Genomic DNA, 18,235 nt, shown 5'->3' with positions numbered 1-18,235 from the left:
ACTGTAGCTGTGATGAAGGCATATGCTATACGTCAAGCTGTGGACCCACAAGAAAGCCAGGGAAGATATGCACAAATATAGGTGATATTTAGCCACAATCCAGAGGTGGATAAATACATTTTTCAATTAAATTCTCAGCTGTAAGCAGGTAACAGCTTAGAAGGCTAAAGACTTGAGCCTGGAAAATGAGGCATGTATAATCCAATTAAGGTAAAATAGTGGTGGCACAAGAATATAAACAAGGTAAAAGAACATCACACTCAAAGCTGATGATATAAATGTAAACAATGTTTTTATGTCATATACCTTTACTGTTCACTAAAGTAGCAAATGCTGCTATGAGCTTATCCAGTAATCTGTGGGCAATACCTAATGGAAAATCCCTAAGCGTTAATTCTGAATTCAGAGGCCTGTAAACTTCATTCATTTAAATTTTTAAATTCTGTAATTTCTGTAAACAAACCTGCAGTGCCTGAGTTAGAACTCTGTCTTCTCTGTTCACAAGGAAGACAGATGAAATTCCAGCATCATATAGTTTATATACTGCAGAATTCAATTCATTGGAGGCTTTAGTTGGCCCATTGCTGAAGAATATAGCAAGTTTTTTCATAAGGAACCCACCACGAGTACGCTTAAAGGTATTTCTGGCCACAAAAGACATGGCATTCTCTAATTTGCGTGGTTTTGTTGTTTGAAGTAGCTGGATGGCACGAATCTGTTCCAATAGGGCACGTTTTTTCTTTGTGTCTGAAAAACGTTTTTCCGTTGTGACATCAGTATGGTATGTCAATATGGCAACACGAGCTCCTCTTGGGCAATTACTTTCTGTGAGATTAGTTCTACTGATAATCCTTTCAACAAAAGTTTTCATCTTGTCAAATGTATTTCTGTTCACTCCGGTTGATGAATCAATGGCAAAGGCAAGTTCAGTTGGATATACTGGGCATTCTTGTGGACCTATATAAATATCAGAAAAAAACATATGCCAAATTAACGTCTATGTTAGTGCAAATTATTGGTTAAAAATTTAAAGTGTGTATTTTTTAAAAATGCTTACCATAGCAGCATGCTGCAGTTAGAAAAAAAATGAAAAGTTTAACTCAATAAATTAATATAAAAAATAAATTATTCTTAGTTCTATGTCATTGCAAATAATATTATGCTCAACAGGTAGTGTTTTTGGAACAACAATGCTGAAATTCAGACCACTGTTATCACAGAACATTTTTGCATTTTAATGTTACATACATGGTAGGTTTACAATGTTCTAAAAAAAAATACAACCTATCAGAGCAAGACAGGGCAGACTAAAAACAGAAAAATTGCCATGTCTGTATAGTATATATATGTGTGCAGACATCAATGTACATACATGTATGTATATCTGCAGAGACCTCTATTCATTATCAATTAGTCTAATAATTCATGGTTCAGTGAAATAATATTTTCATGAATGTATTCAGCCCACCTTTAAGTTTAGTAACCTTGGAGAAGGATATATTAAATACATAGTACAGGGTAAAGACGTCTATATGAAAGTGTGGGGCCTGCCACCAATTCACATAATGTATCAGATTTTAAACTGACAATTTCACATTTTTGTGGAAAGGTTCTGCTGCCAGAAAGGAACTGTGATACCATAATTCCTCACTGTAGACACCATATCAGTTCAAAGCAATTATGAGGAGTAGAGCTACCATGTGCATAAAAAGGGAATAACATTTTTTTGTTAGAAATTGAAGTAAGGGCAGCTACAGAATTGATCACTCAGTCAGCTACTCTTATCAATTCATCACTACTTGAGTATGAGCAGTGAGAAACAGTCCACTGTTGCTATATAAATGTCATATATATTATATTGTCTGAGTGCTCAAATCAACCCAAACTAACCTTAAAAGGATTTATTGTGTTATGACTTGACTGCTTAAATTGCCTGACATGATTTCACAACCTAATTGCTTATCCTGGTTATAAATGAGAACGTGAACATTCCATGTTGAAATGATAGTCTCCTTTGTCTAATTTTCCTGTTTTCTACTCTGTGTAAGTACATTATTAAGTAGCTTTTCCATGTTTTGTATTAACAAGCTTAAACCAATATCTGAACTCATACAAATTTTAACAAACAACAAAATAATTATATTGTATCTGTGTCTGCATTAAAAATATGATAAACCATCAGAATCACAAAAAAGGATAAAGTGCATACAGATTTCATTCATACTATGGTGCCACAACTACATGCAGTATAACATATGCTGTTAAAGTATAAAATATCAAGAGAGTCACATGCAAAAATGAAGATAAATTACAAAAGGTGAACAATAATCGCATAGGAATTAAACATTAAATACTTTGTAGAAAACACTGGAAGATTCAGTAGCTAAAATAAGCCTGATGAAAACTTACGGCATTTGTCCTTCACAAAATTCACCAGCTCACAATCCTAAAATATACAAAATGTGTTTAAGTACATATTATGCAAATCATGTATGTAACTATTGAAATATAAATATAAATGTATACACTACATAAAAAGTACATACCCCTCTAGCAAGTCCTCTTTCACCCTTGAGACCCTGTTGAGAAGATAAAAAGTATTGTTTGAATATAGAAATCAACACTATAAAATGAAACAAATACAATAAGACAATATAAACTAAAAACAAAAATTACAGTAGTAAAAAATGCTGCATTTCAAAATTGATCCAGCCTTGAGCACTGTAGTTATCTGAACCAGTTCTTCTTACTATAAATTAAATAAAATGCAGGTGTTTCAGATCAATGGAACCTGCACCACATTTTCAGTACTATGTGGTGCAGCAGGTAGGGTTGTCACCACACAGTAAAAGGTTCTCCAGTTTAATTCTCCATTGGATGCCTGCCATGCAGAGTCTGCATGCCCTCCCTGTGCTTGTGTGGATTTTTTTCTGTGTGTCCCAGTTTCTTCCCACATTCCAAAGGCATGCAGTAGGTGGATTGGACACTATAAACTGGATGTAGGTGTGAGTCTCCTCTTTGTGCTTGTGTGTATAGTATGGATGAACAACAGTGTCAGGACTAGCCACCTGACTATGTAAAGATTAGCTTTAGATGATCGCGACTGTTGATGTGTCACCCTGATTCCATGTGAAAACTGGGAAACAGGGATAGTGGATGGATGGATGCACAAATGGATGCATTTATTTACTGTATACCACATTTCTCTACAAGTGAATGGTCCAGAATTATATCTACACGAATGTCTAGATGTTCAGTATAGTGTGATCTAAAACAGAGCCTCAAGATGTTTTCTCTCCCTGTCCACCACTTAACCTGTAGTACTGGCCTACAAAGTGATTAGCTTGTTATACGGTAAGCTGCACCTTTGACAGCTTGGGATATGTGTGTTGATGCTTAATAGCCATACCATATAATTACACAAATGTCATCTATATATTCACATATGATATTTTATCACAGAAAAGTCCCCCCTGTATAAAACCCGCTTTAGTGTGGCTTTGCACGCTTTTGTGCATAGCTGAGCATCTCGCAACGCTGCTTAATTGGGTTAAAAGCATTGTCGGCTCCACAAAGTCTGCTCTTCACTTTTTCCCTTCAAATTGATCTAGTTCTCATAATAAACACCCTATTCCTACTCTAAAGCCTGGCACTTGCTCACTAAAGCAATTATATAAGTCAGCACTAAAAAATTAAAAGCACTACTCCCTCACAAACTCCCCTTGAGTACCTTGTTCCCCATTGGCCCTTTTTTCAATTATAAAGGAATTCCCAATACTATTCTAGCATGTCCAAAGGTCAGTTGTCAATCTCCTCTCCAGTCCAGCTGGTGAAACTGGGAATCTTGAGGCAATGTTACAACTGCCTCATGTACATAGACAACCCTCTCCTCCTCCCAACAAATTCCAACACATGTGAGAGATGCAACCATATAGCCAAACTGGAGGCTAAGCTCTTTCAACTCAGTACTGGCGTAACCAGTCAGGAGGAGAAGGAAACCACACTCAGTACAATTCCAGTCTCACATAGACCTACCACGACAGCAAACCAAACACATAAACACACAAAAACATACTCGGAGGCTCTAAATAAAAATCTGCCTAAGCAACAGAGACCACCAAAGCAGACACCCAAGCAACCGCTACCCCAAAACAAAGCACGTGTAACACATAGCTCACAAAGCCAGTGTGCCGAACAGTCACAGCCGTTAAGGCTAAACAACACACCTGATACACTTGTAATAGGTGACTCTATCATCTGGCACACTGACGTCCCGCTCACCAGGCTGAACAAGGAGAAGGTCATGGTGAGCTGCCTGTCGGGCGCTAGGATCCGCCACATAACACAAGCACTCAGGTCACTCCAAGGCAAGTACAGATATAACTCAGTCATTGTCCATGCTGGTGTGAATGACCCGAGATGTACCTCCCTGGACTACATGAAAAGAGACAGAGGAGCTCTCTCAGCATGTAGCCAGGCCGGTATGACCCTGACCTTGAGTAGCATCTTACCCTCACCAAGAATGATGCCACAATATGAAGACAAGATGATCAATTTCAACAACTGGCTTAAGTATTGGTGTCATTCAAAGGGGATCCAATGCCTGTCAGCCTGGGATGACATGCTCGACAAGCCACAATGCTTCGCTAGGGACGGCTTGCACCTGTCACCCCTGGGCTTTTGGATATTGGCAAAAGCTCTTGCCACCCCCATAGTGCCTTTTTTAGGCAAGGCTCAAAAGACAAACCCACCTCCATAGGTATCACAAGGGATAAGAAACTAAGAGTAATGCTACTCAATGCCAGAAGTATAAGTCCACAGCAAGAACGAAGTGCAAGCCAGGAAATCTATCCAAAAGGTTTATTAAATGACACACAAAGAATCAATGCCAGAAGTCTAAACCTCAAGATGCACGCACTCGAAACTCTCCTTAGCATGGAGAACATCGATATCTGTGCAGTAACAGAAACCTGGTTCAAGGCTCCCGAGAGCACTCCAGCACTACCAGGTTATACCTCATACCATGCTTTTCGGCCCCAAAACTTGGACCGAACCACAAAAGGAGGGGGGAGTATCAATATTCGTCAAAGATACCCACACCTCCAGGTTGGTGGCACAGCACAAAGCATCAGAGAATATCCATGTGCAACTAACAGTGGGTAAAACTTCCTTCCAGTTTATAGCCTGCTACAGACTACCCTCCCAAACCCAGGAACCCCACTCGGCCTTCCTGAGAACACTGGAAAATATGAAGGTCTCTCCAAACACCATTATATTGGGTGACTTCAACTACCCAAACATAGACTAGGAGCATTACTCTAGCTCCAACACCCTAGCCCAAAGGTTCCTAGAATTTATAAACTCAAATGCTATGGAACAGCTTGTTACCACTCCCACAAGAAGGGAAAACATACTGGACCTGATCATCACCAACATGGGGAATCTATGCTCCAGACCAGAAGTGTATCCCTCACTGGTAAGATCAGACCATAAACTAATCTCACTAGATATTCACATCCCGACCCCAGCCCCTGCCCAGAAAACCACAGTGAAAAACTTCTCTAAAGCAAATTTCACACTCCTCAAAACCAAGGTGGAATCCTTCAAAGCCCTTGGGCCTGTGGAATATACGGCCAGACCGCAGAATCCTTTACAAATGCATTCTATGAACACCTTCAGGAATGCATGGATCATGCAATCCCAAACAAAACCAAGACCCAATCCTCCAAAGGCAGGTGTCCTGTCTGGTGGACCTCAGCCATAAACAAACTATACAATAGAAGGAGGAAGCTACTACATGATAGAGCAAAATCCCAAAAAGGGAAGGCATCTATGATCAGTATTAGTAAAAAACTATGGGCACTCATAAAATCGTCTAAAGCCAGCTTCGAGAGAAAAATTACACAGGACACTAAGGATAATCACAAGGCTTTCTTTAGTTATGTTGGAAACCTGGGTGGGAATTCCCAGATATGCTCAGAATTAGTCCAAAATGACAAAAAATACACCAAACCCACAGACATTGCCAACATCCTAGCTGACAGGTTCAGCGCAAACGTCTCCCCCCCTTCCCCACCAAAAGGGCAAATATCTATCCCAGCAGAGTGCTGCCCCCCTGACATCTCAGATGCTCAGGTAAGAGCCGCCCTATCCAAAGCAAAAAACACAGCATCAATGGGACCAGATGGTGTCCCGGGCTGTGTCCTACATGAACTCCAAGAAAAACTAAACCCAAACATAAAACTACTGTTCAATCTCAGCCTTACTACAGGATATGTACCCAAAGAGTGGCGTACATCAACAGTGGTCCCTCTCCACAAAGGTGGTGCCTCAACGGATCCTGGAAACTATCGCCCCCTAAGCTTGACTAGCTTGGTCTGCAAAGCTATGGAAAGGATCATCATGGACCTCATAAATGAAGATATTGGGGACCTACAGACACTGGATCCTACCCTGTTCAGCTTTGTTAAGGGCAGATCCTGCCTCTTAAACCTGGTCAATTTCTTTGAAACAGTCACCAAGGCCATTGACGAGGGGAAGGTGGTCCACACAGCCTATCTGGACCTTGCAAAAGCCTTCGATACAATACCCCACTCGGGCATTATAGATAAGCTCACCAGCTTAAACATAAACCCCTATGTCACTAGATGAGTTGCAAACTGGCTCAAGGACAGAACCCACATGGTTAGAATTGCTGAAGCCATGTCATACTCCAAACCAGTTACAAGTGGCGTCCCACAAGGCTCAGTCCTGGGACCTCTCTTGTTCGGTATATATTTCTCAGAGGTACAACACCAAAAAGTGTATAGTCATCCCCTTCGGCAAAAACAAAGTGCCCACAAATTACCACATAGATGGTAATCCATTAAGTATGGAAGAAGTAATTAGGGACCTGGGGACCAAAGTTGATAGCAATCTCTCATTCGACAACCACTTGACCAAAGTGGTTAGAAAATCATTTTATATAGCCCACCTAATCATGAAGGGATTCACATCTAGATCAGGGGAAGTCATCGTGCCTCTTTATTCATCCCTCATCAGGCCCATAATTGAGTACAGTGCCCCTTTTGGGATGTACCTTACCAGACACCTGCAGCAACTGGAAAGACCCTAAAAGTACCTCACCAAGAGGATCAAAGGGCTCAAACAGATGCCATATGCTGCCCAGTTAAAGAAACTCCAGCTCTACTCAGTGGCATACCGCCTGCTCAGAGGCGATTTGTGCCTGACGTATAAAGCCATGTCCAACCTTGAATTAATGGACATGCCGCACCTCAGAAAATCCAAATCCCATCGAGCTACGCGCTCGAGAGACTTGAACCTCAGCACTGAAATAAATAGGACAAGCTGGAGGGACAGATTCATAACCCAGAGGCTCCCTTAACTCTGGAATAAAATCCCAGTTCAGGTTAGGCAGAGTCCCTCACTGACTCTCCTCAAGAGGAATCTTGATGGGAGATCGTAGATTTACTCCAGGTATCACTTCTGTGTCACTGTTAGACAGATGCACAGTATACTAACCTCAAAAAAGGGCATAGCAAAATTCATTTTAAAATGGGTGGCGAAAGCCAAACACACTCTGGCTAGTCTTGTAAATGCCCTAGGGCAGATAGCCTAGTATAAACCTATGAACCTATGAACATATAAAGTGTTTGCATATGCATGTGTCTCTGAAGACAATAAAATTATGGTTTATGTCCTGAACAGATATTGCCACATGCCCAGAGTACTATGAAACATAAATCAAATGATTAGAAGCCTGAGTCTGCATAAATAGTGTTTGCAAAATAGTATACATTTTCAGTGTACTTTGATTTAAAACAGTCCCTCTATCAAAGATGAACAAAGCTTTTATACAGTGAATTTAACACTAATAATGTAACAATTTCTTAACATATTCTTATCAAGTTAATGTAGAGTCCCAAGAACTACATAGCTAGCATTGTAAAATTCATTTTACAACATTTTACAACCCAAATATGTGTGCACATATATTCATTCTTGATCCACATTCTGCAAAAAGGATATGAAAACATCTGCGTAGGCAGCAGAACTGATTCTCCATCCACAAAGCTTACAGATAACCTATTCTATCCATCCACATTTGTGCATTACTCACAATACAGTTGTGTAACTTGGTCTTATAAATTTTGTCATCTCCAGGTCACTGACACCTGTCAGAAATCTAAGCTGCATCAATTTCCAACATCAGTAGAAGCTGCTGACAAAAGTTTCTCAATGCCACATGCACACTAGAACACTACCAAGTACTTTACCCCCAAATTTTAATTATGACATCCCTCTTATACATGCTATACTGCACCTTTTGGAAACAAAATATCTAGAAAATTCCTTCACTTATTCTTCAATACTTCTCATAAACTCTTGATACATATACAAATAGTAAGCACCTGATGTAAACGATGCCCTTTCCCCTCATTATGTACTTTATGAATATATCTTTTCTGAATATTTGCTTCCTGCCACACTCACCCACTGGTTAGCTTTGTTTTATTTAATACCCAAACTCAATTTTTATTTGATATAAAAAATAAAAAAGTCTTATGAGCAATGCTTTTAACAGTTTGAAGGGCTTTTACCAAGAATTGAAATTCCTCTTATCTGTCACTACAAAAAAACAGGTCTATGAGTAATAATTCTGTAAATCTGAAGGCGCGAGTACCATGCAGCTGTCTTCATAAGTGATTACTGTGAGACAGCAATTCCTTGATTTTTTGTTACAATTTTTTTAATTTCACATATTACGTATTTAATGTGGCCCATATGCAGCAGGCAATCTGTATATAGAAATATTACAGTATCCCTGTCTCTTGTCCTGATACCCAAAACCCTGTGGTCCAGATGAGGATGGATCCTAAGTAAGTACTGTGCAAAATAGAGAAGGGGAGTCAAACCTGTAAGTACTCCTAGAATCAGAAAAGGCAGGGGATTATAAGTTCTACCAAATTCTTACTTTATTTTTCCTAAGCATAGAAACGGTTGGATAGGAAGCATTCTAAAGCTTGAAGTAGGTTAAACCACTCAATCTAGAGCTTTCCAGTGATCATCCACTACCTTGTACCTGAACCTTTTCATCATCTGGTGCATTTCCTGAAAATCCATCATGTACTGTGACCTACCGTGAATAACGTCATGAGTAAGCAGGACAGCCCTAATGGTCAACAAGCAAGTTAAACTCTTCCTAGTCTTAAATTAATGGGGAGATCAGCCTACAGCCAGTTCACTTTTACAAGTTTTTTTTAAGTTTGATAGTGATATGTTGTTAAGCACTTTACTCTGTGTGGCATTGATAAATTTCAGGAGCATTAGACTTGAATTATTTACAAAATGCGCTGGATCTTTTCTGTAGTTCTACAGAATGCCTAACTGGACAAGCAGGAATGACCTTTTCATTCTTGAGAAGCCACTTCAGTGACACCAGCTGGAGTTTATGAAGTTATAGAAAGCTGGCAGCTGTCCTCAGAGGGTTAAGGCTTTCAGATGCTAACAAGCTTTGTCATATCATGATAGGTTTGATTCTTCCAGTTTTTGTGTGCAAACTGTGTGACTGAATGAAACTCCTTAGTCATGCCTGAAAAGAACTTGTGCATTGCCTGTTAAATAATGAAAATAAATAATCAAATAATTAAAATAATCATTTCTTTTGGGGGGAAATTGGACCTGCATAGAATTTAGTACTGGAAGTATCCCCACTTTTTTGTTTTCTGTAGAACAGCAGACATTCCAGGTAGCTCATAGGTTCATACTAGGCTATCTGCCCTAGGGCATTTATAAGCCTAGCCAGAGTGTGTTTGGCTTTCGCTAGTAAGACACAACACATACTCTATGCCATTGTTTCATGATTAGAATGGAGTTGGATCTGGACAAGAAGTATATAACCCTGTGCAGTATTGTTCCTTGATCTTCTGACCAAAGAGATTACTTGGTATTATCACAGCTACAATATCCATGGCTTTATTGAATAGAAGAGGTGACTTAATTTGCTAGTTTGTTAATTTTCCGTATTGTGACTGCTACAGCCTAACTCCTCATCCTGTATGTTAAAAGTTTTCTGCATCTGAATGGAGGTTTTTGTGCCTTATTTAATTCCTGTGAATTATGGCACTGAGTACAGCTTACTGAGTCTTTCTGCAGGCAAGCATTTTTCAGACAGAAACTGTCTTCCTCCTAGAATGTTTCACCTTTTTTTGTTTATTTAACTGTCTACTTCTAAGCAGGGTTACTACCTATCCCTTTTTTTGCAGAACAGTGATAGTTTGGGCAGTTCTATCCAGCAATAAAACATGAAAAATATCAAGTGTCCTGAGATTTTAGGACAAAAATGGTTTCATAAGCTTTTTCCAATAAACATTCCATATTTAGAACACCTCAGTGTTACATAAAACAGCAGAAACAAGTCAACATTTTCAATAATGGTGTTCATTATGGAACAAAAATGAAGTCATTCCTTTGCACAAGTTATGGGTATGGCTTGTTCTCCAAAATCTCACATTTCCATAAAAATGTTCAACTTTGGGCATTTGAAAAAGTGGCAGCTATAGCTCTAAGTTATCTTTTTATGACTTATTTTCACCTCTTACTTTATATAAATTCATTTCTAAATCTCCATGCTGGTGAGCTATGTACCTCTTCAAGCACCTGCACCAACTGGAAAGGCCACAGAAATACCTCACAAAGAGAATCTATGGCCTCCAACACCTATCCTTTGCAGACAGGCTCAGATCACTATCACTATACTCAGTACTGTACAGATTGCTCAGAGGTGATCTGTGTCTTGCCTACAAAAATCTCAGACCCTGGCCTACTAGAGATGCTCCATTTCCATAAGTCCAACTCCTTGCGCATTACACACTTGAAAGGCCTAAATCTAATATATGACATCAATAAAACCTGCTGGACAGACAGGTTTGTCTCCCAGAGGCTGCCCCGTCTCTGGAACTGACTCCCCATACATGTCAAACAAAGTACATCACTGACCCGCTTCAAGCCCAACCCTGATGAGTAGATGAGAACCCACAGATTTGTCCAAGGGGTTCCACCTGTGTCTCTCATTGACAGGGGAGACAGGTGCTGATTGAGGGTTCTTTTTGGAGCTAAACTCTTGGCTAGGCTTTTAACAGCCCCAGGGCCATTCGCCCGGTAATCGCCTATGATCCAATGTTTAATATTTTTGGTCCTGATGATTTTATTTTATATTATTTCTTTTATAAGCAAGGTTTATCCATTCTAGCATCACTTTCTTTTCACTAGAACTAAATGAATTAATGACTGTTCAGGGAGTGGGAGATGTGTAAAATACAGTTCAATACTGCTGTATAGAACAGTCCCACTCTTATAACAAGTATAAGAAACAAAATCCCCAAAAACATTTATGTAATCATTATATGTCATGTTGCAATTTACTACTTATATTTCATGCCCTTATTATAACAACTGAAAAGCAGCTAAAATGTATAAAAATGAACTTGCCTGCAGAAAGCCTACAGGATTATCGTTTCTAGTTCTTATACCCAAAAGCCTGTTACAATCACTGCTAAAAACAGTGAAAGGGAGTTAAAATTTACAAAAAAAAATATGTATGACTACTGCTAACATACAGGTTATTGCTTCAGACATGGGTTTTATTATGTGTTTTTCTTGTCAACAAAGTATTCCGTTTATTTTAAGTTGTGTCCAGGTGATAATTATGGGTAGGCATTCAGCATCTTTGAATCTAATTCAATGAGTAATCCCTGACTTGTTTCCTCATAGTAGATGTGTACCTTGGAGACGTTTAGTGCTGAGAAATACATCAGCCTCTTTGGTAACCATTTGAGATTCCAGGTCCAACTACAGTGAGTCCCAAAAAGCAGAAACTAAATGGTTGAAAAAGCAAACGTATTAATTCTGAAGTGGCCATATCCTGAAATATTACCTTTTCTTTGAGGTATGGTGATCTTTGAGTTGGTATGTATAATTCTGATGTATGGGGGTGCAGGAAATCTTACCCCCTTCAAAAAAGAAGTTTAAAGGAGAACAACTATGCTTAAGATTCACTCATATCATGTTTTCAGTCCTTTTTTTTGGCTTGTTGGCACTCGATATTTCAAGTGCAGACATTTCAATAGAGAGCCCTTTCTTTTGTTTCAGGCACTTACCCAGTCTAATTTTCTTTTATCAGATATACCATTTTATGTGATAGTTCTCTTTTCTCTTTTGTCTGACTGCTTTTTATCAGTAATACATGGCCTTCTCATCAGGCCATGCACTTTTTACAGCATTTATTTTTTATTAATTTTATTGCTGTTACAACTCAGAGATGGGTCAGCAGACATGTGGACTCTTTTATGGGAAGATGTGGGGTGAGATTTATAATAACCAGGACATGTTTGAACAGGGCAATTAGGAAACCTTATTACAATGTATGCAAAGTTTGCTGGAGAGTTTCTGCTGTGGAGTTTGATACAAAAGGTGACATGTACAGAATTATATAAGTTTCAATAATAGAGCTGATGACAAATCGTCTATAATGGTGCCAGATACACTGAATTGGTTTTCAATGTAACAGCAATGACGCTAGTAGAAAGGATCAGCATTAGGGAAACTAGTGATGATATGCCTGAGAGTAAATTATGAAGAGACTAAAACTATATAGAAATGCCTGCTTCTTGTGTTATTGAGAAATAATCAGAATAGACCAGGACAAATGCCGGATACTCATGTTACAGAGAAATTATCAGTCACTGGTGGAAAGCACATAAACAAATAGAACCTGACTTGGTTTTGTTTCTTATTCAGACTGCTATAATGGCAATTTGGTACAGAGCATCAATTCTAAATGTCAGAGGCATATAATTCCTAGCACCATCATCAGTATATTCCTTGTGTTTTTTTACTAACCATGAAACAGTCACCTTGAATACTTCAGCAAATGTGAATACCTCCAAACGCAGGCTTGAAATCCTTGATTTAATAATAAATTCCTCTGTTGGATTTAACAGATTCATAATTCACATCACATTGTCTAACATATGTTTGATGGCAAAAGGAGGCAAGCTTATATAGTCCACCCTTTTAAGTAGAATTAACATTCTACACCCCCCCCATCTCTTTCCCTTACATTTTTCCAACTTTCCCATGTCTTCTTAATACCTCAGTGGACTTCCTGTTCATCACCAGTTATGGTAGTATGTTCCATGTAAACAAAGATATCACTGTGTAAATGTCTTCTCATAAGTTTTTAGCACTTTTATGGACTAGAACATTTTAGCTAAATGTTTTTAAGCTTAGATCAAATTTCTGTTTTGTTGTTTAAATATGTGATTCTGCTTCATACTATATTTGCTAGGCAACTTACCAATGTTCAATTTCACAATAAGGGAATTAGTTTGCTAGATTTAGAAAGTGGCCTAATTTAAAGAGCTCTATTTTATTTCCAGAGACAACATTTAGTTGATGCTAACCATTTTTGTCTAGTAGCTGGAAGTGGAAACAGAATTGCTGTCCAACATGGAAAGAATCCAGTATCTGTGTCAATAATTTTATTTGGAGAAATATAGAAGGGTATTGTTTTAACTAAGGCAGTTGTGTCTACATTTCAGAGAAACTGTATATTACATTACTACTAATAGCTACCTTATTGAAAATGTACTGACTGTAGATGAATAATGTATGCTAAGATAATTAAATAAATGGCAAATGATTGATCCCATTAGTTATAACCTAAAGGATTGCCTGAAGGACGGTACTAGTCATCAGTTAAATTTCCCCAAACTACACCTAACACTGTAGAATTAAGGAGCAGACTTGAGAACCTGAAAAAGAATCTACACTGCCTCATGACATTAATATTTAAGATACCTGCTTCTAACTTGGAAGTCAAATGTACAGTTCTTCCAAAATCATAGATGTTAGTACCGTCTTTTGCAAGGTTATAGACAGCAGCTGCTTTGTCTAATTTATTTTTATTTCTATTTTGCTCTCTCCATATACCAGTAACATTCTCCAAATTCCCTAAATTCATCTGTTCCCTTCCCATCTCCCCTAGCAGGGCAAGGAGAGTCAAAATCCTGCCATAGCCCTAGACAAGGATGTTATAAGCTTTACCACCCATTGTGCCTGTTTAGTCAAGCCCCTTTCTGCTGCTGAATGTTCCACTGCAAACTACTTAGCGACAAAAAGAAACCCATGACCCTTCCCCTGAGATGTGAGAGCTGATGAGAGCTGTTCAGCCTCACCTTTCTGCCAGTCCACTGCAGCACCCCAAATGCTTATTAGTTTGTCTGGGTTACTGCAGGGGATCCATCCTTCAGCACTAGAGATCTTTGCCTTCCTGACTAATTCTGTTGTTGTTTTGGCAATGAAGGGCAGTAAGAATATAAGAAAGGAATGTATTCTTAATCTAAGAAAGGAATCTTAACCGGTAAAAGTAATGGGATAATGTCTGAATGGCTTTCCATACATTTCCCTGGGACACAAGAGAGCTGTTAACTTCTTTGAAATATATTTTAAATAAGCAGTATATTTAACACTAGCAGTTTGCAAAATAGGGTTTGAAGGTAAGACAGCATTCCTTCCTTACATTAAAATTATATGTTATTTATATTGCTGAAATCCAGGATCAACACTTCACTCTCAAGAGGATGTTCACAGATCATAATGTATACAGATGCATATTGAAATTTCTCTAACATGTTAAATTACTTGCAAAGAAATAAGATGACGTCTGTGGATATCAGCATCTCACAAGTTGTATAATGAGGGAATAGTCTAGTTTTCAAGAGTATATTCTTCTACTGTTTCAGCACTCTATGATCACAATTTGTTTCTTCAGTCACTACTGAGCCGGCACAATTTTTATGCATAGATACTTCTCAGTGAATGCACAATAAAGTTGCAAATTCATGACTTTTAATATTTATAAAAGCATGAGAAGGCATTTTGGTTATCCAAATTGTAGTAGGTAGACCTTATTTATACAGGAAGTATTTAAATATCGTTTTTTTTTTTTATTTTGTACCAACTTGGTGATGCCAGTCCAAATATGCAAAAGATTTATCTAATAAAAGTATCCCAGTTTTGTTTTGTTTGACTTTTTGCATGACTAATTTACTTCTACTACAGTGCACCATCAGTTTTCATAGACTCATTGTCTCTTTGTGAGTTATTTCCTTCCACATATTTAAAGAATGTACATGTTTCTGCTAATCTTGCAGTCCTATACATTTATTAGTGAGGTAACAAAACATCCCAGATAAATTACAGTTTCATGCTAATACACTTAGTTCTTGTTGTGATTAGAAAATATCATCCTCTTTTTTTCCTGTCATTTTATGTTTACAATTTCATCAACTGAATTTCACTGTTGAAAATAAAGCCAACTGAATCTTATGGAAAGTAGTTTATGTGGGTTTTCATAACACAATGATATCTTCAGTGTACACCTCCATCTTTATGTTAATAGTGACTTACTGTGAAACACAGCCTAAGTCATCTATATTGTAAAAGCAGTATTATGCACTACCAAGCAGCAAATGGCTCTACAGCTAACTTTATGGGGGTTACACCTGATATGAACATTTTCCAATGTGCCAGGTGTTTGGATGAAGTATATAAAAAATATCAAGCACAGCTTGTATCTAAACTGAGCCTTTGATAGTAAAACAGCTTTGAGTGTTTACCTTTGCTATTGTCTTTTCAGCACAAACATACAAGAGTTTGTGGCAATGCTTCTTGTTCTTTTTTTGTTTTTGTTTTTTTTTTTTCTGTTAAGAGGCCACATCTTCAGGGAATCATGTTGACCAGATGAACACACTTTAACCTATAATAAATTTACTGAAATACTGCCAAAACAAATTTTGGCAAACCTTAGAGGTATTTTTTTTCAGGGAGGACAATCCCCAAGGCACCTCTCATGGGGATCCCCCAATGTATATATACCTACTCTGAGGTCATAAAAAAGTGAAGAGAAAAATTCACTGTCACTGAAAGCTGCTTCAGTGCTTTTAGTTTGGCCTTTCAACATTTACAAGCCCTGCTGTCAACAGACTGATGCTCCTGTCGTCAGTGCTTTGTCCAGCTGTGTTTGTCCATCTTGCTCAAATAAATACAATCAAGTCCCTTTGCTTTTTTCCAGTTATTCTTTCTTTGTTAAACAATGCATTAAAACATCATAGGAGAAATGAGAATATTAAATGAGGGAAAGAATATACTTTATGCCTGACAATGGTGCCTGTTGGAATTTTCACACTCTATTATGAGAGTCCTACACCTCAAAAAAAATAAATAAATAAGAGCCAGGTAACAGTGAAATGCAGAACCCATTATTACAAATTAATTGTTTTAGTTTTACATGGCAAACTCTTAATATAGGGGCTTGCAACCCCTACAATATTTCTACTGTAGATACTAACTACAAAATGGTGTACCTCAAAAAAGGGGAAATTCTCACAAATACAACAATTTTGGACTTATATATTTCTCAACTGCACTTGTGTTTTGAACATACAAAAGGATTCTCTGACAACTTGTCTTACACTGTTACTGCTACGTAAGCTTTTGATGCAAGATTTTTTGAAACTTTATCACTTAATTTTGAACACAGAATAGATGACTGTTAAGTGTATGAAGGTACTGCGATTCTTTTTTTTTCCCCTAAGGAAAGAGATACATAACATCAGAATGACTGGGGACAGATGTTGAGAAACATGAATTAGAAAATTTGGCTAAAATTTTGCAGAAAGGGTTGTCTAGCTATTTATAAGGCCTAAGGCGTGATATTTATTCTTCAGAATTTTTCCATGGATGTTTTTAGGAAGGTGTTTACTTTCTAAGGCTAGAAAAAGTTATGCCATGTCATTATTGCTTATGAAGATAATTTTTCTTTCTGTTGTAGTCAATACCTTATGACTTTTTGTTATTTCATATGGTTCTCCAACAGACTTGGTTAGGAAAAGTAAGGTATTTTTTGAGACATTTTTAGATACCCAATAGTTAATGAATTGTAAGTGGGTATAAACTCATTTTGGTTGACAGTAGGTGTGAAATACAGTTGTCTCCTTAGTTCAATATTTTTATGGCAGATATAAACTCTGTTTTATTTAATATGCGTATGGCTATATAGAATAATGTTACTAAACAGTTTTTCATCAGATGTGCAATATTTATTATTACATACAGTTTCTTATGCAGCATTTCCAGTGAAATGACAGACAGGGGTCCAAATAAAATCTGACTACATATTGATTTTGTTAATTCAAGTGCTTTTGTTTGGATACACAGTGTACTTCTTCAGAGGGTATAGAGAAGTTTGGGGAGTTGACTGGTGGCACTGTGACTTGCAACAGAAAAAAGTAAAGGCTATTAACATTGTTTAGCAGTACACCATAATATCTTACTGGGATACCAGGTAGATATTTTTATTACAATTTAGTCCTGCTACCTCCACTGATGATAACCGTGTCTTTATTCCCAATTGACTTGTTCATACCTTCTTAATGGGATTAATGATATCCTGCTGTACACCCTTCAACAGGTGGATCCTCCCTCTTCAATGAGAGATGCCCTTCCTACACATCCTAATGAGGTTGTCCCAGCCAACTATAGGAGCTAGGAGGACTATGCTTAGATGGGAAGATTTTTTTTTAACACTGGATCACATGTCCCATGTAGGGCCCCCTGCTCCTGCCTCACTTGAATGTAACCATGGGAAATACCCTCTATTCTGCATTGAGGTGCGACATGGCCACAACCAACCCCATCCCTAAGAGGACAGAGCTATCACTGGTCACCCAGTCCTCTCTGTCCTGCCTGGCTCACTCTAATTCCCAAGCCAGTAATCAGACTTAAGGCATATCAGTAACAGTCATACTCCATTCCTCTAGTCCACAAATCAAGGCTTTATCCCCATGAGTATTGAACTTATTTTGTTACAGTCAATAGAATAGTTATATTATCTAGCAGTTTTCAATTTTGTTGGAAGTGAAGACTAAATCTGATTAAAAGCATTAGTGTGATTGAGAAATCCTGGGAAGATGGCAAAGTACAGAGCTGACAACTTGAAAATAGTTCTCTAATCCACAGTCTATTTTGTGAAGATAGTCTCCATCAGAGTCATTTGCTTCTCTTGTGCACTGTCTTCGGTGTTTGATACTTTTCACATCTGTTTATGTAATAAATATTTTAACGTGTAACTTTTCAGTCACCTGCTTTCTTCAGTTGTTGTCTTTTACAACTC

The 18,235-nt window shown here is 37.9% G+C and overlaps 1 protein-coding gene across 3 annotated transcripts in view; it reads right to left on the bottom strand.

Moving 5' to 3' along the window:
* COL6A3 (collagen type VI alpha 3 chain) overlaps positions 1-18,235 on the bottom strand; it is a 739,239-nt gene that overhangs the window by 144,846 nt on the left and 576,158 nt on the right. For all 3 annotated transcript variants that reach the window (XM_044060522.1, XM_044060523.1, XM_044060525.1), the window contains 4 exons: positions 2,547-2,579; positions 2,410-2,446; positions 1,058-1,069; positions 464-957 (listed from right to left, as the gene is read on the bottom strand). In XM_044060522.1, the coding sequence (XP_043916457.1) occupies positions 464-957; positions 1,058-1,069; positions 2,410-2,446; positions 2,547-2,579 (576 nt within the window). The remainder of the gene's footprint in view (positions 1-463; positions 958-1,057; positions 1,070-2,409; positions 2,447-2,546; positions 2,580-18,235) is intronic.

The sequence above is a fragment of the Protopterus annectens genome, chromosome 2.part0 (assembly GCF_019279795.1).
Source record: "Protopterus annectens isolate FY-2018-M chromosome 2.part0, PAN1.0, whole genome shotgun sequence".
NCBI classification, from domain to species: Eukaryota; Metazoa; Chordata; order Ceratodontiformes; family Protopteridae; genus Protopterus; species Protopterus annectens.
The sequence above is the reverse complement of the archived record's forward strand: the minus strand, read 5'-3'. Positions and strand labels throughout refer to the sequence as shown.